The sequence below is a fragment of the Monodon monoceros genome, unplaced genomic scaffold (assembly GCF_005190385.1).
Source record: "Monodon monoceros isolate NGI ecotype Baffin Bay Population unplaced genomic scaffold, NGI_Narwhal_1 Super_Scaffold_21, whole genome shotgun sequence".
Classification (NCBI taxonomy): Eukaryota; Metazoa; Chordata; class Mammalia; order Artiodactyla; family Monodontidae; genus Monodon; species Monodon monoceros.
Window position 1 is genome coordinate 57,483,836 of NW_021703778.1, and position 24,579 is coordinate 57,508,414.

A 24,579-nucleotide genomic window follows, 5' to 3' on the forward strand; every position below is an offset into this window, starting at 1 on the left:
TACTGAAGTATGAAATTTTAAGTATGAAATTATAAGTACATTGTGCTATGGGAACTAGTAACAAAACTCTCCACTACACTAATTTGCCCTCATCCCTGCCTTCAGCTAAGAGCTTAGAATACTTGTCAGTACATTTGGGCACTTTAGCATAATTCATATACCACATTCTTATACGTTGCCCTATATTTTTTCAAATTGTTTCAAAGGGATAAACTTTCCATGATTTTATTGCAAGGCCATATGTGATAATTCTAGTATACCTCAGAGTGGTATGCCTTTCATCAGAATAAGAAATAACTGTTGAGCTCAACTAGAGTGGGGACAGGAGGTAAAGAGGAGAAACAGTGAAAATTTCAGTATAAACTGGTATGGTAATATATGAAGGACTTATATAAGTAATAGTTAATGTTTATGCAGTGCTAATTGCCATTAAGAGATGGTGATTCTTTGAGGAGTTAAAAGTTGACTGGGGATAATAAAGATTGGAAAGAGTAGAACAAGATTCAAACCCAGCAGTACGAATCTCAGGGCTCATGGTCATAACCCCTCTGGATGCTAATTTCTACTCAAGACATTGAACTTTGACAATTGTGCAACTATTCAGTAGCTAAACTGCAGACAAAGCTCATATGCACAAGTGCGTACAATAAAAACTTGCATGCACGTGCACACAATACTGCGTGAATCAAAATCTCAAATTATAATGTAGCTGTGATAACTAGGACCAAGGACAAAAAAATAAAGATTCAAAAAATAGGCAGTAAAACTAAAAATACATGTTGAGCAATAACATCAGTAATTATTATAATAAAGAAGAAAAGGTGATATAGGAAAAAAGCCCACCCTGTGCTTTAATGCATCCTATTTTTGTTTTCTAAAAACAATCATCCCAAGAGAGTTCCATCTATAATCTACCACAACAAAATAACGTGACTTTGAGAAAATGACACACTGGAGAGACTACTGCCTGTCGGATGCTGCATACCCAAAACCTACCTTTAAAACGCATATAATGAAAGTCATACTTGGTTTGTGCTGACAAGGCAATCGACACAACATAACTTTACCCCTATATCTACAAAGGGGTGACCTTCCTTGATGAGAAAACCAAGCAAAACTGCCCCTCAGAATGGAATAGTTGGTAACTAGTGGAATTTTAAATTTTTATTTTATATACTATATACTATATACTAAATATACTATTGGGTTGGCCAAAACGTTCATTCAGGTTTTTCTGTTACACCTTATGGAAAAATCTGAACTAACTTTTTGGCCAACCCAACATATACTGCAAAAGAAGAAAACCAACTAAAATTTGTGGGCTGGAAAATTACTCCTCTAAGTAGTGACCTTCTGTGATATTTTGGCGTGGCAAAGTAGGAATTTAGACACATGATTCTATTCTGTTAGGGAAAATATGACTACATATATCTGGGAGACTGTGCCTTGCATATATCTATATAGACCTCACCCTAAACAATTAAAGGAAACTCAGATCTATAGTAGATTAAACACTGGATGTTTTCTAAAAATGTGGCCTATTAGCTATTAGTTGACAAACTTCATTTATCTCTCTTAATAGTTTTAGTTTTTAAATTTTCTTTTTTTCTTGTACTTTGAAACCACGGAAGAACAAATGCTTCATTTACATGGCATCACAGTAGATTGAATAATTTTATAGCTAACTGCTACTCATTTCACTAAGAAAAAGAAATTAAGAGAGAGGAAATTTAACACCTGTGGTGAAAATAACTCCAAAATGTATTATCTTCTTCCTTACTTCCTTCATTTCATATTCATAGGCTTTGTTCCAATGGTCTGTTTATAAGATGGTTGTTTTAAAACTCAGAATGTGTTTTCCCACAGAAACCATGTCATAACCAGAGGCTGGATCCTCAGGCCACACTGCAGCAGTAAAGCTTCCTGCTCAAGGTCACACAGCTCACATTACCTGAGCAGACACAAGAAGACATGAACAAAAATAGATTCACATGGACTCTCAGTTCTACCCACTCATTGGCCTTGAACTCCAGGCCCCAAGCCACTTCTGAGATTTTCTTAGGTCTAGAATCCACCTTGGATATAATGCCTTTAAATATTCTTCTTGAAGCTAGTGCTGGGAAAGAGAAAGCCCAGCTCCCCAGCAGGAGCCACAGGAAGGGGACTGGCAGCTGCCCATAACATATCTAAGAGCTTCCTGAACAAGGGAAACAATCTCAGCATTTATTTTTCTGGGTGACCGTCTTCCCCTGAGTACAGGAAAGACTGCCCTGAGCAGTGACACATAGTTTTGCCTATCCTCCCTTCCCGTCAGCTGTTGCTTCTGCTACCAGAGTGCCTGCCACTAACAGTCTCCCCACTTGCAATTTGCTGTTTCTAATCTGTCATCTGAGAAATCTGATGACTAGGGCTGTTAGAACTGCATGTAAATTGAGAGCCAGGTGCCAAGAGATAGCCAGAGACCCTCTCCTTCAAGGGAGCAGTGGCGGGGTGGGGGGGTTCCTGGTAGCCATTTCTTTTCTTCTCAGAGTTTTTCTTATGTAATTCCCTGCTTGACAGTCTCAAAAAGCTGACCTCCATCTGCAGAAGTTGCTCCTGTTGTACGGTACAGTGAAGAACACACCAGAACGAAAGAGAGACACACATTCCAGTGCAAGTGCCCAACACTCAGCCTGGGGACCTTCGGATTCAAAAAATCTCTGTGCTCCATTTCCTCCTTTGCAAAATGGGTATAACCATAGAGAGTCAGTGAAGTATAATGAATTAAAATTACAAACTGCTTTAGAATGAGGTGTCAAAATAGTGATCTTTAAAAAGAATGACCATCAGGCTTCCCTGGTGGCGTAGTGGTTAAGAATCCACCTGCCAATGCAGGGGACACAGGTTCAATCCCTGGTCTGGGAAGATCCCACATGCCGCGGAGCAACTAAGCCCGTGCACCACAACTACTGAGCCTGTGCTCTAGAGCCCGCGAGCCACAACTACTGAGCCCACATGCCACAACTACTGAAGCCCACGTGCCTAGAGCCCGTGCTCCAAAACAAAGAGAAGCCACTGCAATGAGAAGCCCGCGCACCTCAATGAAGAGTAGCCCCCGCTTGCCACAACTAGAGAAAGCCCGCGTGCAGCAACGAAGACCCAACGCAGCCAAAAATAAAATAAATAAATTAAAGAGAAAAAAAAAAAACTACCATCATTCTTAGGGGTCTATAAACTACTGCTGCAAGGCAAATCCAGCCTGTTGTCTGCTTTTGTAAATAAAGTTTTATTGGAACAAAGCCTCACCCACTCCTTTATGTATTGTCAATGGCTTCTGTGCTACATACAAGGGCAGAGTTCAGTAGCTGCAAAAGAGATCATATGGACCACAAAGCTGAAAATATTTACTCTCCAACCCTTTACAGAAAAAGTTTTTTTGACCTATCTTATCAATAAATGTTTTATTTTCAAGCAAATAAGCCTTCATTTTTCCCACAAAAAAATTCAGTTGTTTAATATAGCATATTTCACAACACAGGCCATAAGCTTAACAGAAGACCTTCAATAATAATATCATTTATATTTAATAACACACAAGAAATTCATTATACAAGTTTTCTGCTATGTAAATCCATTGCTGTGAACAGAAAAGTCCTCAGAATTAATTTAAATTCAATTCTCAAAAGAAAAATGAACTAAGAGCAGAGATTTATTTCTGGTATGCATTTTAGGGGAAAAAATCAGTATTACATTATCTCTATTGTGTCTCATAGCAATGAGGGTGACAAAACTGCCCAGAGTTGTCAGTGTCAAATACACTGTGGGAGCTCAAATATTAATCAAAATGACATCTCCAATTTTTTCCCTTCCTAATCAGGCCTAAACATCATGGGACATCTGCTAAATCAATAAGCAAAACTAGATGCCCTCATCACTCCCAACCTGGCAGCACTGCACTTTTAGCCAGAAGACAAGGGGCCCCACTGCTGCATAAATACTCCTCTGCTGTGATTGTTTGCTTCTCCCATGAGATGAGCATGCCCACCTATGATCCCAAACTTTACCCTGGTACATATCTGGCTATGCCACCTGTCACTGAAAAGATACACCTCAGACAATTTCAAGGTAAGATACGCATGGGGGTACGTGGCTCTAGAATATGCTTGTGCATTGTACCAAAGAGAATAAATAAATGAATAAATACATCTCATGAATAAAGTGAGAATAGGTTGTTGTAAAGTGTTTGTGATAAACTAAAGTCTCATATCCCATCTTCCACACCTGGAGGAAGGTGGCACAGGGACTGACCTATACCCCACCCCCCAACCTTCTGCCAAGGTGAGCTTTTGATACAGTTGAGAATTAATTACCTTTGGCTTTAATCCCCTTCCCCTGCCTTTTATTTCTAGGTCTCTTGCCCCCAAATCCTTATCCCGCTGACATCTCCTATTTCTCTCTCTAGGAGCTCTGGAGTTGCTCTAGTGCTGAAAGATCTGATAAATGCCTGAGTGTCAATTTATTCTCCTCCATGTATTTAGAGGAGGCAGAGGGCTGGAAAAATGGAGCAGAGAATAGGTCTGTTCACACATGGAACCAAGTTTGAACGTTTTAGCAAAGCTAAAAGGAAAAAAAGAAGAAAAATTGGCTGGCGTAGAAAATACACAGACTTCTACACAAGGAAGTGAGATATGCGCCTGTGAATTCCAGAAACCCTAAGGGAGACTTGGAAGAGAAAGCTAAGGGTCTATCTACAGTTGGGCAGCCACGTTCTAAGAGCCACTGCAACCGGCCAACGGTAAGATGAACTCATTTGTACTCAGTCTACTGAAGTCCAAGAAAACTTGGGTTGGTTCATTTATTCATGTGCCAGGCATGTCAGTGAACGAGCATATTCTATAACCTCATAGACCTCTTTTCAGCCTAATTGTTTTGGTCTTAGCCGGCATTTTTTCTCCTCACTTTATGAAACTATAAATGAAAAGTCTTCCTGATCCTGGATTTTCCCACCTTTACAGAAAAAGGATAAAAAAGATATCAAGTACAGCAAACATAATGGAAGTATCTTAGCCAGATGAAATACAGCTTGAGAAAGAAAAAGTAGTTCATTAAATTTTAAACAAAATTGGAATTGCTGAGGTTAAAGGCAATTCAAAACAAAGCCAATACCAGACACAGACTAAAAGGAACAACATAGACTTACTCAAAAGGAATGAGTGTGGTAAGGAGTTCAGTTGTCAGCCATCTCCAGAGTGTCATGGGGCTCAAATGAGATTATCAAGGGGAGGATGCTTTGAAAAAGTGAAGAGGCACATCACGAATGTGAAGGCAATGATACAATTATTGGTAACATTTTCACCAATAATAAGCTTAAGTTGAGTTATGGTTGTTTATAACCTATTACTGTAGATCACCAAGAGATAAACAGCCTCATAGCTTCATTTGGAATAAATATCCTATAAGTTAACTGGGCACTGAACATGTGCATATCATTTTATATGGCCATTTTAAAACAAGCTTTTTTTTTTATAGGAAACAATATATATAACCAACTATAGGAGATTCCTGAGTTTAAGTATGGTGTGTCCATAATGGCCAATATGGCAATTATTGTCCATTTGACAACCCACTCCATCCTTCCAATACCCTTCTGTGTCCTGTTCTATGCCCCTGGCTCATGCCTAGAAATGAATATCCTTCTGACTTCCAGTTGGATTAAACTAATGAAGATGGTGACTGCAGAAGGAGAGAGAAGAGAATTTCTTCCAACTCTCTCTTTGTATCAGTACTGCATTTCTGGTGGGAGCTGTTTCTCTTCCATGATCCCAGGGAGTATCCACTCCTCTTTGGCTTCAGCTTAACTGGGTTCCAGTACCACTATTTTCTTGTCTTTCACTTCAGCCCTAGAGGTGGTAAGAGCTTCCTGATACTGCTACTGTCTGGGTGATGGCCTCACTATCCACTCCTTGTCTGTTCCTTAATCCCTATCCACATCCCTATAAAGAGTCCTTTCCTTAAAGTCTCTTCACTTAACCCAGCTGGGTTGACTTCAATTTCTGGCCAGGACTGTGACTGAAATATAATATAGACATCTATTTATCGACATAGAAAGATGTCTGACAGAAAGTAGATCAAAATATAAATAGCAGCTATCTTTAGGCAGTGGGATAGGATTATTTGGATTTTTTTTATGTTTCTCTGTATTTTTCAACTGTTCTACATTTGGTTATATATCTTGGGAGCATAAAAAGAAATAATACAATTAAAATACGACGTGGGAATAACATGGTTTCAAGAAGTACTAGTGGTTTGGCTTCCCTTCTTTACCGCCTGCCCCATCAGGAACAGATAAATTAAAAGTTGCATAGCCTGAAAGGTGTCCTGGTGGGGCAATGGAACCATAAACACTTATGAGTGCCCAGATTTTTTTTATTCTTGCTAGACTCCATTTTCTAGGAAAAAATATGTTTGATTAGCAAGTATTTACAATTTCACAATTAAAGACAATGCAGTTGCGCTATATTTAAAATGGATAACCAACAGGGATGTACTGTGTAGCACAGGGAACTCTGCTCAGTATTCTGTAACAATCTAATTGGGAAAAGAATTTGAAAAAGAATAGATACATGTATATGTATAACTGAATCACTCTGTTGTACACCTGAAACTAACACAATGTTGTTAATCAACTATATGCCAATATAAAATAAAAAGTTAAAATAAATAAATAAATACATACATGCTATCATAACCATTAAAAAATGCAGTTGCCCACATTTATAAGTGTATGTGTTTTACAGATTCATATTTCACTAGCACAAATCAAGATTTTGCTGCATTTTAAAATAATATTAATAATAGTTAACTCTTACTAAAGACTTGGCATCTACAGGCTCTGTTTACAAGAATTGTAGGTATTTGTTAATTTAATCCTAATAGGAAGACAAGTATTATTATTCCTATTTCATAGGTGAGCAAATTGACAAGCAGTGAAGCCAAGTTATTTGTCCAAGATCATACAGTTTTTGCTTGCAGGTCCTGGAGGCAAGTCCAGGCATTAGAACCTGTTTGATCCATTATACTCAATCATCACTCAGGTTGATAGATTACCTAAGAATTCTAAACTCTCTTAATCTTGTGAATATGTGCAAAGAACAACGGGGAGGGGGGCCTCATATTGGTTCACCACTTACTAGTGTGTAACCTAGCACACTTACAGATCAGAGCAACAAATTCCTCATCCATGCAATGGGGTATAATACCGCTTCTACCTACCCTAGAAGTTGTGATAATCTAATGGGAAATAAGCATGAGGCCCATCAAAGCTGTAAAGCAAAGCACAAATGTAAGGTGGTATTATCTTGCATCCCCCGTGTACCATCGTCATTAATACATGAAAGTCAAATGTAAAGAAAATAGCAATTATTTTGGTGAAGTATGGCTCTAAACTATTATAAGCTATCCAGTCTGTTCACAACACCCAGCACAAAGCCACCACTGATTAATCAATACAAATCATGCAATGGTTTCAGTAAAATGTACTCTCCAGGGCACTCCCTTGACTCACATTCATTCATTACCTCGCTTTATTTGATTTGTTCCCAGCATTGGCCTGAAATGTGTTACTCTCAATCTTAAGTTATATAGTAAAACTTTTTGAAAAACTTAAAAGTTCAAACTATACATTCTCTATGCTCTGACATCAAAAGTTCAATGGAACCACTCAGTTTTCAGTTCCCCTGACTCAACATTTTGGAGTTTTGTAATTAATTATATTCCATTATTACTGATCAACAATTAGCTCAAAATGTTGCTGAGATGGTGAGTATGCTGAAGAAAGCAGAATTCAATGACAGACTAGTAGTAGGACACTAAATTTCTCTCTTGTTAATAATTAAAATAGATAACTTATGTTTTTATTTATAGCTTCCAGAAATATCCAGCTCATTCCTGCGCACTGCTCTGTCAAGTAATCATCAGTGGGTTAGGATCTGACTTGGGCCGTTGTGTTTATTTTCCATACATACCTTCAAACGAAGCCATTAAATGCAGCCCAACCAAAGGTAAAAGCAAGTGAGGGCATCACCGTGTCTTTTCTGGAACTCTCCACCCAGCCAAATGCTTTGATGCATAAAGATATAAAGGATGAAAAGGGGTAAAATTTCAATTTACCTGTCTCAATTTCCCAGATGTATACAGAGTCATCTGCACATCCAACAATTAGAAAGTTCTCGACGGGATGCCATTTTATCATCTTCACAGGGAAAAGGTGCTTTCGGGCGCTCAGGAGGCACCTCCTCCCCTCAAGGTGAAGGAGAGCCACGGAATGGTCACTGCACACACAGCAAATTACCTGATGACTTCGTAGCTATGAAAAAAAAATGGCATTCTTTGTAAGCTAATAGTCAAATGCTTTCTTTAAAATTAAATCAGATTTTCCCCCCTAGTAACATAAGTTTTTGTTAAAATCCCATTCACAAAATGACGGTTCTGCTTTCTGTAGCACCTCTCCACATAACACTGCACAGGGGAGCTTTACAAACCAAGCAGATTTTAAATTCAAAGACCTATTAGGAAGGTCAAAAGACACAAGTAAAGAGGAGAATTCCAGGCCAGATCTACTTATAAGATAAATGAAGGACTTGATCATCACTCAGCAGATTCAGGCAGCGAGGCAGACATCGGAAATAATGCAGAATAAAATAAACCCCAGAACTAATTTGTTGCCACAAAAAGAAGCTATTTGTAGACACAAGCTTAGGCCCAAGGGTATCATGAGCTGATATCTTCCACTTAGAGCCTCAAAATGTGATTTGGTGCTGTTCCCAGAACTATACAGATTCTAATCCAAACAGGAAACTCAGTGTAGACACAATCTAAAAGAGGTAAGCATTAGATAGTTCCAACTGAATGTACAGCTTCAAAGACACAGGGACCAAAAATAGTCTCACAGGACAAAGATTCTTAAGATACTTTCAAGAATGTCAGCATGTGGTTACCTTCAGCATAGTTTAGGACAAAGACTATTCTTGCTGGGTGCTGCTGAGGCTCATCTAGGAGAGGTTTACAGGGCAGCTTTGTGCCTCACCACGAGGTCCATGCACTGATCAGCCCATCAGTGGGTATGGCTGGGGTGTGGTGAGAAGGGGCAGTGGGTAGTTCCTCTGCTATTTTTTTCTTTTCTAACCATCTTGCTATGTCGATGCTCCTACTTTGACTAAGGCACCTGGCCAGACTTTCGTCTGCTATGTTAAAAGCATCAGCTAGGGTTCCTGAAGAATCTCCCAGTGCCCATCACTGACCTCTCTCTGTGGGGCATTGGAGAACTTGTTATTTTTCCTAATACTTGTAAAGGAGACTACAGATATTCTGAGGGGGGGAGGGGGGATCACAAAATGGCAGATGTGATATATGGGGAGCCTGGACTTGTAGAATGGGGCACAGAGGGCATTGCCGCCCAACTATTACCTCTTGGAGAACCTTGCTGACCCCCAGTCTCTAGAATAGACAGCCCAGTGTACTTCAGGAAACTCACACACACCTACAACACAAGAGAACACACATAACACGTGAACACAGATCCTATGGCCAGGAGTAGACGTATACTAGAGACCCACACTAGGCCAATCAGATTCTCTTTTCTAGGCGTTTGAAATTGTAAAGCTAAAAGAAATCATAGGAAGAGGCAAGAGAATGGAGCAATCACAGAAAAGCAGACCATTTTGGAGCAGTGGATTCAAAGAGTAGCCTTGGTTTCTGAATTTAAGTTCCACTGTAGGTCCTTGCTCTAGTGCTTTGTCTTGGATGCCTAGGGATTGCCCCTTGTGCCCTTTCAATAAACTCCCTTTTTATTTGACTTTGAATGTGTCCTGATCCTTGGAGTTAAATCATCTATGACTGAGGCAGAAGTAAAAGGGGTCAGGAGTGGAACTGACTTGGACTACGGTCCTGGGGCTGAGAGAAAAAAATTTTTTTTTGAAAAAGGGAGAACTTCAGGAATAAAAGATATATCAAGGTATCCCAAATCACCACATAGGTTTTTTTTTTTTGGGGGGGGGGAGGGGTCACTTAACTTTGTTTTACTGTTTTGGTTAATCATTTCTGTTCCTGAAATACTGCTTTCATTTTTTCTTACTACAAAAATACAGTGCAAGTTTTCTCTGATTTTACTTTGGAACTGATTTTTCATAACATTACTATGGAGAAATAATGTTTACAAGTCAATCAACTAGCTTATAAACTCAGAAAACTCAAAACTTGGCTGTCCATATTTTATCAAAGATATCAGCTTTATGAAAGCTGAATTTAAGCTGACATTGCATGAGAAAATTATACCTGAAAGTATTTCCTTTGCTCAGCACAAGGTAGATGCTCGTAAATTTGTTAAAGCTCGTCATTTGTTAAATAGATGAAAGAGTAAACAAAAATCTATTTAAGAAAAAGAAAGTGTAACTATCATTATTATTATTAAATTGTTGAAGGCAAAAGTTAATTTTAATTTACAGTTCCTACATATTTATTTTTCCATTGAGTGTCCATTACTTTTATTTAAAAAGAAAATTCCATTAAAAATTAAGATGTAGAACTAGGAAAAAAAAAGAACAAACGTATAAGTACTTAAAGAGAATTAACTGACTTTTGTAAAGCCAAGAATTGATGAGACCTTTGCTTTAGAACCAAATTATCTGTATAAGCTGTAAAAATAATAAAATGCATAAAATATAAGAAAGGAATTCATAAAAATCATCCAGTTATATTATGGTTTTTTCTTTTCTGTGGAAATATGGGTTATTTTTCCTTACATTTTTTAAACATTCTGAAATGTTATATGTGTAACTTAAATTTATGTGTTATGTTTCACTCTTTATCTTAACTTACTTTGAAATTCTCTGGTGACATCAAAAGACTCGTTACTAAACCAGCTTGCAAAAAGAATTTATGCAAAATTTCTTCAGTAAAGATATCCCACAAGATGACCCATGAGTCCTGGTCCCCAGACACCAGCCAACTTTGGTCTAATTTTGAAGAGAGACCATGTGGATAAAGCAAGGAAGTAACACTGTGGTGATGGCCTTTGAGAACTTTCTGAGGAAGGGAATCTGGAAAACAACCAAACACCAAATAATAAAAAAGAGTTATTTTTGTTCAAGAAATAGTCCAGAGATATTCTTTTATAAATTTTTAATGTAAGGAAACTACATATAATTAAAGGTAGGCAGTTGACTAAGAAAATTAATGAACAACCCTTGGATTCTCTCAAAAGGCAAGTGCCTCATTATAAGCCAGGTCGTGCTTTTGATGGAGCACTAAATCTGGTTGTTCAAAGTCTATTAATTCTTTAAGGATGTTAGCAAGTTACCAATTCCAGTGCCATGAAATAGCAAACTCTGTTCTAAAACAGTGAACAATTTATACATTTTGTCTCTACAAAAATAATCTCAGAACACTACTGCTGTCCTTTAAAACAGCATGACCAAGTCTAGTATAAAAGAAAAGCAAAGTTTCATGGAATATTTTTGCTTTAAAAGATATTACAGATTACCTAGTTCCACCATTTTGTTTTACAGATAAAAGTATCTGAGGCTCAGAGAGGTTAAGTGGCTTGAATCCAAGTGTGAAGAAACACAGCATAATATTTAAGAGCACAGCTTTGCTGTTAAACAAATCTGGCTTTGTTTTTCTCGGTCTATCACTTACTAGATGTGTCACTGTGGACAACTTGCCTTTTCCCTCTAAGCCACAGGTACTGCATCTGAAAAAGTGGGATAATAACAGCACCTACTTCACACAAGACTACTGTGTGGAATAAATAAAATAATGTCCATAATTTCTTAGCACTGGCACTTGGTAGGAACCTAGGTGTTTCATACCATAGCTGTATTAGAACACAGGCTTACTGACACCCAGTTTCCACACTGCTTCTTCCTTCATTATTAGCTAAACCTAAAAAAACTGGAGAGGACCACAGACCACAAACTCTCTTTATTCACATTGAAAATGAGTCCCAAAGAATCATTATTACTTCTATTCCGTCAGGTACCTTCTCGCTTTATATCCACTAGCAAACCAAGATGAATATTAATTCAGATGCTAAAGATCAAATGTAGGTTTCTGCTTGTTTTCAGGATAAGATAAATCAGCCTAGATAAAATATGCTAAGGTCTTAAGCTTTTTTACTAACTTTTAACAGCAGCCATTGAGATGTAAAGTGACGTATTACCTCTCCTTGCTTTATTGCTACTCACTCCTCTATTTCAGTCAATCACTGAATCACTGAAAAGTTAGAACATTTAGTAAGTAGCCAAAGTAAGCTGAGAACAGCAATAGGCAATGTAACAAGTTTCGGTTTTGTTTTTTTTTTTTTAATTGATATTTGGTCTGTCAGGACCTTGTAGTCTAGTAGGGTCCATACAATGAAAAGTGGTATACAAATTTACCTACACAGCCCCAAATCTCAATCACCTCCTATATTTCTTTCCTTTACATAAGACAACTTATTGCATAATGGTCTTTATTTAAGAGGTTTTCACTGTTGCAGTGCACAAAGATATATAAGAACACATTTACATTTCATTACCAAAAAAATTAAAACAGGAAGATACCACTTTCTCCTGATTGGCAAATATTAAAAAATTGAATAGCACAGTAAGTTGGCTAAGGCTTGGGGGAAAAGGCACTCTCATACATCTGTGTTAGTGGACACACATGTATATTGATGTACTTTGGAGAACATTTTAAGATATATTTTCAAAATTAAAAATACACATAAAGGTTGACCTAGTAATTCTACTCCTGGAAATTAATACTATACATATACCTACATATATGTGCGAAAATAGTTAATTCTGCATTGTCTATAGTAGCCAAAGACAAGAAAAAACTTGAACACCCATCATAGGAGATTTTTTAAATTAGAATTCAATCATTATTAATCATTTAAAATTAAGTCATAAAGAATGTGCTCCAAAATATTTTATTAAGGACATTTTAGTAAAGTGTGTAGAATGTGGTTCTATTTTTATAATATAATTAAAAGAATGTATACTGCTCTTTTGTTATATGCTTATATATGCATAGGAAATTTCAAAAAGTGTATAAAGAAACTTATTAGCCTTGCCTTTGGTGATCTTCCTGGAAGATCAAAGAAGGAGAGAAATGTATTTCTCATTGTATAACCTTCTGTTTGACTTTTTTAAAAAACCTATATGTGCGTTTTACTTTAACATTAAAACATGCACAAATTTCTAAGCAAATGCCTGTAATTTTCTTAAGCTTCAGCAATCTTCTTAGTATAGCTTATTAAAGTTGAAGCTTAGGTAAATTAAATAAATAGGGTCAAATAAAATTCAATGACCTTTTAGTAAAGAACCGCCTTCTAGAAGTCCTGCTTTGGCAGCATTCAAAGCCTGTGTAATGAAAATTGTCCCATCTTCACAGCCACATATTAGTTTATCAAGACTTGGAACATACTCTGATGAAGTGACAACCGCAATTCCATTCTCATCTCTAAACCCAGAGAAGTAGTCAATAATACTTTGTGACATGGTATGATGCTTATCAAAATTATCTTGAAGGGTCCAGGTGGTAGTTATTGGTATCTCTAAAAGGAAAACACATAAGGGAAAATTTGGTTTATAAATTCATCATAGATATAGAAAATATTATCAAGGCACCATACTTTGGGGAACATAGAGACTCTTTTGCCATCCTAACAGTACGTTATAGGCAGAAAAGTTCTGCCATCCATTGCTTTCACTCCAAATGCTATTTTATTGATTCTTTCTCCCTCAAGGAGCCTCGGAAGAATAGATGTGTATTAGTGCATTCATTTTAGACTTAAATCAACTGAAAAGAACGGAGAAACTCTTTTGAATAGAGAAATTGGTTGAAAAGGGGTACAGGATATGGACATGACAAATTCAAAAATATGAATATGGTCTATCAGTCTATCCTATATTCATATTGTCAAGATTCATTTCAAGTCAATAAAACATCATTCATGTTAAGTTGATGTTAATTTGAATTACACTTGTTGCATTGTTGTATAAGATCTATAAGCATCATGTTTATACTACTTTTATGTTAGCATCTAATGCACAGTGGTACATGAGAACTTTTTCTTGTTTGTTGACTCATATTACTCAACTTAAAAAAAAAAACACTGAGTTAATTATAAAGTAGTTCTCAGAAGACATGTGATTAGAAATAGAAATTGTCTTACCTTTAGGAGAACCATCAAACTTGGATACAGGAACATCAGGGATGTGCCACAAAGTAATTCTTCCTGAGACTTCTCCAGAGAAAAGTACCTTATAAAAAGGCTCTTTCCTTTCATTCATGTAGCCCATAACAAAGGGAAGGCTCTGGTCCAAATAAAAAAGTTAGCATTTATGTAGAAAAAATATCTTCAGAAAAATCTATATAATGGCAGCCACTGTTTTTAAATGAAGGAACAAGACTTCATAGATGAACTAAATTATTTCCATTTATTTCCCACTGTTTAAAAAATTTCAAGTAAATTAAGTGAAATAGTCCTCTTACTCAAAACAAAAAAGTTTTTATGAAATAAGAAGCAAAGTCATCAGCTAGATTTCAGAGAGTTAATAAGAATAGTTAACATTTATTGAACACATTCAGTGTATGTATTACGTATACTGTTAGGGTCTTTGCATGTATTCAGTTAAGTAGTCCTCACAATAATCCTGTGAAGTTGGTACTATCATTGTCTTCATTTTACAGATGAATAATCTGAGAGGGAAGAGGTTAATTTATAAGGTGATATAGATGGCAGTGGGCTTTTGAGCCCAGTAATTCTGACTCAAGAGCCCACGTCCTGATGACAGTGCTGTACTGTCCACTGAGGAGGTCTGATTTCTTTATGATCCCTTCAGTTCCAATTGTCAGTTAAAATAGCAACAACTAATATTTGTGTGGTAATTTTGTGGTATTATTATGCTTTCTACTTTCTTTTGACCATTTTTCAGATTTAACATACTTGATTTCAAACTTCCCAAATGGCCACAAAGAAAAATGAATTCATAACTTATATAGATAGATAGATAGATAGATAGGTAGATAGATAGATACTAGTAAAAATAAATGTATAAGTTATAATTAACATAAATATATTTATATATATAAATATATAGTTTTGTTGTGGCACAGTATGAATATTGGGTACCGGAGCTCTTAAAGATACACTTTCACTAGTGAATGGGTTCAGAATCTCCCTAGTACCTCAGTGCAGTGTAGAGGTTCTTTGGGCAGACCTGTATATAGAGATTACACACAAGGGATCAAAATGATTAAGTGATTAGAAAAACAAAAACAAAACCCTCTTTTGATGTACAAATAAAAGGCACCCTGAAAAGAAAGCCAACTGCTGGTGCTAGAATTAAAGAAGCCTAAGAAAGTGATAGTTTCTAGTCAGAAAACACATGTTTGAAGGTCCAGACTTAGTTATTTTAGTGGAAAAATTCTATAATGTATCTCTAGAGAATATTAAGGGCCCAAATATTGCTACATTTAATCCTTACAACAAAGCTACATAGTAAATAAACATTATTATTATTTCTGTTATAGAGATAAGGAAACTGAGACGAGAGGAGAATAAGAAACTAATTCAAGACCAAGATCTGTAATCCTCTATAGTTCCAAGAAATGAGAGCATTGAAGAAAAACAGTTCCAGTGAAGTGAGTTCTCTGAATAATTTTTTTTTAAAGATTCAGAAGGCACTTTGGGGTCTTATACTTCTCAAGGCCACCATTTTTGTAGGTGTTAGAAATGGTTCAAGGCCACCATTTTTGTAGGTGTTAGAAATGGTACAATAAAACTTGGTTAGATTGGCTTCTCAAACTCTCTCAACCTTTGGGAACCTTAAAATTGAGTAGTCCAGCTCTCTCATGATTTTGATATGAGGATGACGCTCCAGAGAGGCTGGGTGGTTACTGAAGTTGGTCGCAGCACATCTCCTCCCTCCCAGCAAAATGTGCTGCCCCTACAGCCCATGCTCCCCATACGCTGTTACTCCCTCTACGCTCACTTTTGTACTACCATTCCTCACTTGCTCACACCCACTCCTTGACACCTCAGTCCTCCTCCTTTCCAGTAGTTTCCTCTCTAGTTCACATGAAAACTCCCTCAAAGCCCCTTATCATGTGATTCTGATTTTTCGTCACAGTACCCAGTACCCATCACAAGAAGTACCCATCCTCCAAGAGGTATTAAAATAGTCATTAACAGTGAATTAAGTTTCATTAGGTCCCATTTGTTTACTTTTTTTAAATTTCCATTTCTCTAGGGGATGGGTCAAAAAGGATCTTGCCGTGATTTATGTAAAAGAATGTTCTGCCTATGTTTTCCTCTGAGAGTTTTATAGTGTCTGGTCTTACATTTAAGTCTTTAATCCGTTTTAGGTTTATTTTTGTGTATGGTGTTAGGGAGTGTTCTAATTTCATTTTTTTACATGTAGCTGTCCAGTTTTCCCAGCACCACTTATTGAAGAGACTGTCTTTTCTCCATTGTATATTCTTGCCTCCTTTATCAAATAAGGTGACCATATGTGCGTGGGTTTATCTCTGGGCTTTCTATCCTGTTCCATTGATCTATATTTCTGTTTTTGTGCCAGTACCATACTGTCTTGATTACTTTAGCTTTGTAGTACAGTCCGAAGTCAGGGAGCCTGATTCCTCCAGCTCTGTTTTTCTTTCTCAAGACCTAATGAAACTTAAAAACTTTTGCACAGCAAAGGAAGTCATAAGCAAGAGGAAAAGACAAAACTCAGAATGGGAGAAAATATTTGCAAATGAAGAAACTGACAAAGGATTAATCTCCAAAATATATAAGCAGCTCATGCAGCTCAATATCAAAAAAACAAACAACCCAATCCAAAAATGGGCAGAAGACCTAAATAGACATTTCTCCAAAGAAGATATACAGATGGCCAACAAACACATGAAAGGATACTCAACATCACTAATCATTAAAGAAATGCAAATGAAAACTACAATGAGGTATCACCTCACACCAGTCAGAATGGTCATCATCAAAAAATCTACAAACAATAAATGCTGGAGGAGGTGTGGAGAAAAGGGAACCCTCTTGCACTGTTGGTGGGAATGTAAATTGGTACAGCCACTCTGGAGAACAGTATGGAGGTTCCTTAAAAAGTAAAAATAGAACTACCATACAACCCAGCAATCCCACTACTGGGCATATACCCTGAGAAAACCATAATTCAAAAAGAGTTATGTACCACAATGTTCACTGCTGCTCTGTTTACAATAGCCAGGACGTGGAAGCAACCTAAGTGTCCATCGACAGATGAATGGATAAAGAAGATGTGGCACATATATACAATGGAATATTACTCAGCCATAAAAAGAAACAAAATTGAGTTATTTGGAGTGAGGTGGATGGACCTAGAGTCTGTCATACAGAGGGAAGTAAGTCAGCAAGAGAAAAACAAATACCATATGCTAACACATATATATGGAATCTAAAAACAAGAAAAAATGGTTCTGAAGAAGCTAGGGGCAGGATGGGAATAAAGACGCAGACCTACTAGAGAATGGACTTGAGGACACGGGGAGGGGGAAGGGTAAGCTGGGACGAAGTGAGAGAGTGGCATGAACATATATATATACACTACCAAATGTAAAATAGATAGCTAGTGGGAAGCAGCCGCATAGCACAGGGAGATCAGCTCGGTGCTTTGTGACCACCTAGAGGGGTGGGATAGGGAGGGTGGGAGGGAGATGCAAGAGGGAGGAGATATGGGGATATATGTATATGTATAGCTGATTCACTTTGTGATACAGCAGAAACTAACACACCATTGTAAGGCAACTGTACTCCAGTAAAGATGTTAAAAAAAAAAAAGACTCTTAAAAAAAAAAGCAAAAAAACAAAAACAATTATCTTGTGGTAAATGCCTGGATTCAAATCCTGGTTTTAGCACATACTAACTCTATTAAAAGAGCCAATTACTTGATTTAAGCAATTTACTTAACATCTCTATATCGCATTTTCTCTAACTGTGAAAGAAGGCTAATAAATAAAAGCACCTACTATATGGGATTACTGTCAGGATTAATGAGTTGATAAAGGTAAGGTGCTTAGTATGGTTCCAGGCATTTGGGACATACTCAATAAGCAGTAACAATTCTTATTATCCATTCTCAAAACAAATGAGAAACTCACTCGAAAGTCCATTCCCAGACTCTGGGGCCAAACTGCCTAGGTTCAAATCCTGGGAATTAACCTTCCTGAACATCAGTTTCAAAATGGGGTCATGGTGGAAACTCATGTAAATAAGGCAGTGCGTACGTTTAACGATAATAAGGACTGAAAAAAAAAGTTACCCATCATCATCGTCATTGTCATTACTCTTAGTTCACGCATCCAAATTCCTTATCTGCAATCCTCAGGCTGTTTCTATCCCATCTACTCCCACCTCAACACTGCTATCTTACTCCACAGCTAAGAACCTGGGAAGCCCAGTTCCTCGCCTCAGCAGCCAGGACCCCTACCACAAGTTTCAGTGATCATCAGCTATGATTTCAAGCTAGGGAGACTTTCCTAAAGCTGTTGGAATGAAGGAGGAGTCCCCATTTTTGCTACTACAACTCCATCAGCAGGTAAGTTCCTGGCATCACATGAGAACATGTTACTGTCACACACTGGGATTTAATTCTATGGCATCACTCCAAAAAACATGTTTACAGAGCAGAATTCTCTAAGTTCATTGTATCTATCAAACTCACCTCCCTACACCACGAAAATGCCTTCATTACCTTGTAACTGCATGAAACAGTAAGAAGTCTTATATTTAGTGAATATTGGTGATGTTTTGAGTAGGGAGAACAAGGTCTGAATTTAGTTTCTTGGCCGGATAAAGAGCAAGCAAAGGTCTACGGATGCGTAGACCAGCTTCTTTTTGTTTCAGATTATTCTATTCATTTTCACTGTCTTCCAAGTACTTCCCACTTTTAAGGTACAGAAACAACTGTGGTTGTCTAAACTAGAATTATACATCGACAGAAGACTCACAAATCTATACCTTCACCTTTTTTTTTTTTTTTTGCGGTACGCGGGCCTCTCACTATTGTTGCCTCTCCCGTTGTGGAGCACAGGCTCCGGACGCGCAGGCTCAGCGGCCATGGCTCACGGGCCCAGCCGCTCCGCGGCATGTGGGATCTTCCCGGACCGGGGCACGAACCCGTGTCCCCTGCATCGGCAGGTGTACTCTCAACCACTGCACCACCAGGGAAGCCCTGCCTTCACCTTTTGAGACACAAAGCAAGGTGGCTTCCCATAAGATTAGTATTTTTTTAAGTTAATTTGTAATCGCTGTTCTTTTTCCTCATAGTTATGTATAGCATTGATATTTGCAGTAGACTAGAAGCTCCTAAAGGACATTTCTTATATCTAGCTTTTAGGGCAAACTGTGCTTTGTAAAAATGCATTCGGGAGCTAAAAAGGAAAAGAAAGGGAAAGTCCTTTAAAAAATAACTTAAAATGCCTTTCTGAGTAAACCACAATAAAGCTTTTGTGATCAACAGCAAAACAAGGCTCTATTGCAACCCACGAATGACTTTAGAAATAGTGTTCCACACCATAACTCTAAAGTTTGCCTATGCCCTAGTGGCACTTGGAGTTCGAATTTTTGGCTGACAGTCTTAATCAAGTTTTTGCAACAAAACCTCACAGATATGTTAAAGAGGTGATACTGAACCATAGGATTTGCCGCAGCTATGCTGCCTAATTAAGCAAACCATCACTGTAAAACGTAACATGCTTCGTTGTTTGACACATCAATAATTCAAAACTCCTCCATTCTCCATGAAATACCTTTTTGGATAATTAACTGATGACTAAGTCCAATAGGTTAAAAAAAAAACACTTTCACTGACACTAAAGTAAACTAACTGCTTAAATTTTCAGGCTTCATAGAGTGTCAAAGATATAATTCAGTCAAGTGAAAACCCACAATTACATCCTCAACTCTCTGCCAGGAATCATAGTTATATTTGTTTTAACAAGAAAATTTATTCAGAAGAATAGCTAAATGCATGTGAAAACGATCTCAATATCCAGCTTCCTTAAGAATAAAAAAAAGCAGGATATAAGCCATTTGATAAACTTTAAAAAATGAAGTAGATACATCAAAATGTTAATAACTTTGTATCAAACTATCTGTTAGAAAGGTCAGTGGAAAAAATGTGTATGCATATATATATGGTGGGGGAGAGAGAGAGAGAGAAAGAGAATGAGAGAGGGAGAGGAAATAAATACGGCGAATGGTGACAATTGGTGAATCTAGGTAAAGGGTATATGTCTGGTCATTGTACTATTCTTACAACCTTTCAAATATTTGAATATTTTCCAATTAAAATAAGTAAATATAAAAAATAAAAATATTCATAGTGAATATGTATGGTGGTAAAATTAGAAATTTTAATTCTTCCTTTTTTATCATTTATAATTATTCCATAATAAATATGTATTGTTTAGTTAAGCAGACTTAAAAAATAGCTTTTCTAAAGGCAAAGTTTTCTTCAGTAGCCATTAACAATTAGATTTAATTTTCTCGTTAACAACTTGATGTGATTCTTCAATTCAATTTTTTCAAGCCAGACTCTGTTACAGACAAAGCAACACTTCTCTGAGAAGTGGAGTGAAACAGCTTTGAGGCAGTCATTCTTTTCTTGCATTACCTTATTTTCCTGCACAGAAGTAGAGCACAGTAAATGAGGATAAATGGTCTCTTTAAGCACTCTTCCATCAGCAGGGTATATGCTTTTTGAAAGCCCACTGCATAGTGAAAAATAAAAAGCAAAGTTTAGAACTTTGGGGTTCTTTATCCGTTTTTTTCCCCTCCCACTTTCAAAAGCCGGATGGTACCATTAAAGTTTCTAAACTCTAGTTAGAAATTGTTGGGTTAATAATTACAAGTGACTTTTTGAAAACCCAGCACCAGCTGTACAAGTTATACATGGTTAATCTCATTCCTTCATCCCCTGCTGTTTTATACAAAGGCTGAAGCCTACCAAGCCCAGAGTAAATCTTCTAGTGCCAAAGTTGTTTTGTTCTGGTTTTTGATCATGGGCAGCATGTGGGGATTTTTCCATAATAAACCTCCCAAAGTTCATTTTCTACCTGAATGTTTTGTATGCCGCTCCCATCTGAGCCCACCTGTTCAGCAGCTGATAGATATAACTGTGACCATCTTCTGTCCAAATGATGATTCTGTGAGCAGCAAGCACCTCTCCACCAGCAAAGAACTGCCCGCTCCCACTAACTTCAGTCCAAAGAAGAGAAAAATCACAATAATCGTAAACCTAAAATACAGAATGAATGATGCCCATTAACAGAAGCTTCCAATCTAATCTACCGAGGAGAAAGATAACTTATGCTTATCAAGACTATTTAGATAACAGTGTTAATGCAACAACATATTAATTATTAATATTAAGTATTAAGTATCATAACAGGCCACACTATACTCATGGACCAAGATAATATTTCACTAGTACTTATTTTTTCACATTTATCCTAGGTAGGTTTCAGTGGACAAACCATCCGACAGTATCATTCCAGAATGTGCCCATTATGCACAGAGACCAAAAATCCCAAATTTTCTATGCAATTTTATTCTTTCCATGTGTATAGTCAAACCTAAACATTTGAAAAATTTATTACACACAAAAGAAGTTGATACAGTAGAAATCCTAAAGTACATGCTGAACCATCTACTTTACATTTTAGTTCAAAAATATAAGCCTTTAAGTAAGACAATATAGTTTTGTTAACTGAGCCAAGTATATGAAACATTAGAGAAAAAAAGGATGCTATCAAATGATAGTAACTTAGCTTTCCTTTCTTCTTGGAGATGTCAGTGAATATATTCACAAGAAAAGAATGTATATAGTCCCTAAAATCAAATGTAGTGACAAAGCAGAAAAAGAAAAAAAATATAAAAATAAGACCAATGTATGTAGGTGAAAAGTATTAGTTTTCTTTCTAACTATAAAGTGCAGGCATCAACTCTTTAAAATAATCTGAGACAAATGCTCACTATTATAATAGTTTGTTATTAATAAAATTAGGATATACTTTATATATACAATATCCTGGGAAGGAAAATTACCCAGTGTAGTGAGAGGAAAACTGATAAAATTCAGTCATAAAAGACAAGTAATTCCCTGCTGTGGTAATAATATTATAAAAAGTTTGTATCATATTTAAAACATATTCTTATAGTTGTTGCACTGAACAAGATAAAAATCAAATTACATTTGTGTATCACTGGTACTTATTATGTTATTTTATAATACCTTCCAACATTTAGAAAATACCACCAGTAGAAGTCTCTCTGTATACGTGCAAAATCGTATTGTCCGGCAGTTCAGGGAATTAAGAAATTTGGATTCCTTTTCATAAACATCTTGCTTTTCCTTCAAAAGGAATAAAAACGTGTTAGTACTAGTTCTAGTTAATTTATATAAAACTGTATTAGAAGACTGCTCCCCTCTAAACCTGAAGTAGATCACACTGTTATTATAAAAAAGCACCCAACTTTCCTTTTGAGTTTTCTGAACTAAGAAAGTTACTTTGCAAAAGAAACCATGAAAAGGAAACCCACTTGAATTCAAGAATTCATTATATACAATCATTCAACAAACATTCTGTCGGGAAATTTGCTGCAGGATGCTGAGAATATAAAAATATGAATAAGTTACTGACTTTCAGATACGGCAGAAAGATAAAACAAAAAAAAAAGGAAAATAATTTTTTAAAAAACCTTTGCGGTATCTTAATTGCTAAAATAGAAAAACAAACAAAATGTTTTGAAAAGACAAAAGCGTAGCCAGCACAGAACACCTACAATACTATGTTCTCAATGAGTTTCTGATAATGCTGGGTGTGTGTTTTTTGGGCTCAGTATGCCAACACAATTCCCCGGTTTTCCCAACCAAGAAATTCTGAAGGATAGTCCAGAGTATGGGGCAGTTGAAACAGTTCTGTCAACCGCACAAATTCTATGACTGTTCTTTTGTCCATCACCTCGACTTGTAGCCTGATGCCAGGGAGCAGGTGAATATACTGGACTCCCAGTGTATGTTACCCCCATTGCCACAGCTCACAAAGAGCCAGAAGAAATGGGGTCTTCTGCTGTAAGGGACAGAGAAATATTCCACGATGAATTTTTTTAATTAAATTATAATCAATGTTTGTGTGTGTGTGTGTGTGCGCGCGCGCGCATGTGCGTGTAGATAAAAACATTTGTATACATACAGAGAAAAGGTTGGAAAGATACCATGCAATTGTTACCAATGCTCACAACTTAGAAGAGAGATAGGAAAAAAGTACATGGACGTAAAACTTATATACTTCTACATTATTTGGACTTTTAACAATGAGAATGTAACACTCTTATAATTTAAAAAATGTCAATACATATGCTTGAAATTGGAGAATAAAGGATAGTTTCACAAGCCAACCTGAATGCTGTTGATAGATGAAGAGAGATCCCATACTTTGAGCTCACCAGCTACTGACACTACCAAGAGAGAATCTTCTGTAAAAACAACAAAGGTCATATATAAGCTGACCACTGTTATAACTGGTTACTCTAAAGATCATTTCATAGTCATTTAAGGATTATGCAGGGCAAGTAGGTAGAAAATACTCAGCTGTTTTTTTAATTAAAAAAGTAAACATTTTAGATCACATTCTAAATTTGTTTTGCAATTTCAAAGTGACTCCCATGTAAAAGGAGAGCACCACTAAAAGCAGAACCACATTGCAAACCATCACGCTGGCAATACTAATTACACCTTCCTATTTCAGAAATAAGTAAGGAGCCAGCCTTCCCTCATTACAGGAACTGAATTCTCTTCATTACTACATCCAGAAGATACAGCAGGGCAAATCCAAGAGTCCTGTTAATCCACAACAAACACCTGCTCGTCACTCTTAAAATGTATCAAAGCAGAACTGGGTCATGGAAACACAGTGCCTCCTCTTTCCACTTCCTCATGACCTCTTGCTGACTTTCCAGTGATTTGAACCACTGGGATGGATGTTCTCAGTTTTTCTTGATCTGGCTTAGAGAGCTATCCCTACCAGTAGGTAAACATAAAGAAGCATTCTGAACTCTTGCCCAGTAATTTAACAAATAATTCAAAGGTGATATGTTTATACGCTATCTCTAGCGTTAGATAATACCTAACTCTTACCTTGAATTCTCATGGAGTGAACAATGCACATGCAGTTGATCCAATCCGGAGACTGAGATGATATGAAAGTGTGAATAATAACCAAACTTTTGGCATCAATTATAAGAACATCTTGATATTCTCCACAACACAGAAGCCAGCCTTCTCCTATCATCCGGAATGAGCAGTGGTAATACTATGCAAATTGAATTCAAAGCAAAAGTTTAATTATCACTAGCAATTAACATAATTTTGGCTGCGGTGAAGACTTCTCTGGATTTTAATTTTATCATCTATTCAACTAAGGTATTAGGCTAAATAAAAACTAAAATTTCTTTTAGTTCAATTATTCTACACTTCTGAAGTGTTAATTTTGCCGTT

General features: G+C 36.8%; 1 protein-coding gene across 2 annotated transcripts in view; it reads right to left on the reverse strand.

The window, feature by feature from the left end:
• Positions 1-24,579, reverse strand: part of WDR72 (WD repeat domain 72) — a 190,233-nt gene that overhangs the window by 152,576 nt on the left and 13,078 nt on the right. The window contains exons 4-12 of one of the 2 annotated variants that reach the window (XM_029238335.1): positions 24,220-24,394; positions 23,482-23,558; positions 22,315-22,434; positions 21,173-21,318; positions 20,692-20,791; positions 14,198-14,342; positions 13,331-13,576; positions 10,855-11,075; positions 8,149-8,344 (exon numbers count right to left, since the gene is read on the reverse strand). In XM_029238335.1, coding sequence (XP_029094168.1) covers positions 8,149-8,344; positions 10,855-11,075; positions 13,331-13,576; positions 14,198-14,342; positions 20,692-20,791; positions 21,173-21,318; positions 22,315-22,434; positions 23,482-23,558; positions 24,220-24,394 — 1,426 coding nt within the window. The remainder of the gene's footprint in view (positions 1-8,148; positions 8,345-10,854; positions 11,076-13,330; positions 13,577-14,197; positions 14,343-20,691; positions 20,792-21,172; positions 21,319-22,314; positions 22,435-23,481; positions 23,559-24,219; positions 24,395-24,579) is intronic. The other variant, XM_029238336.1, reaches the window with a different exon arrangement.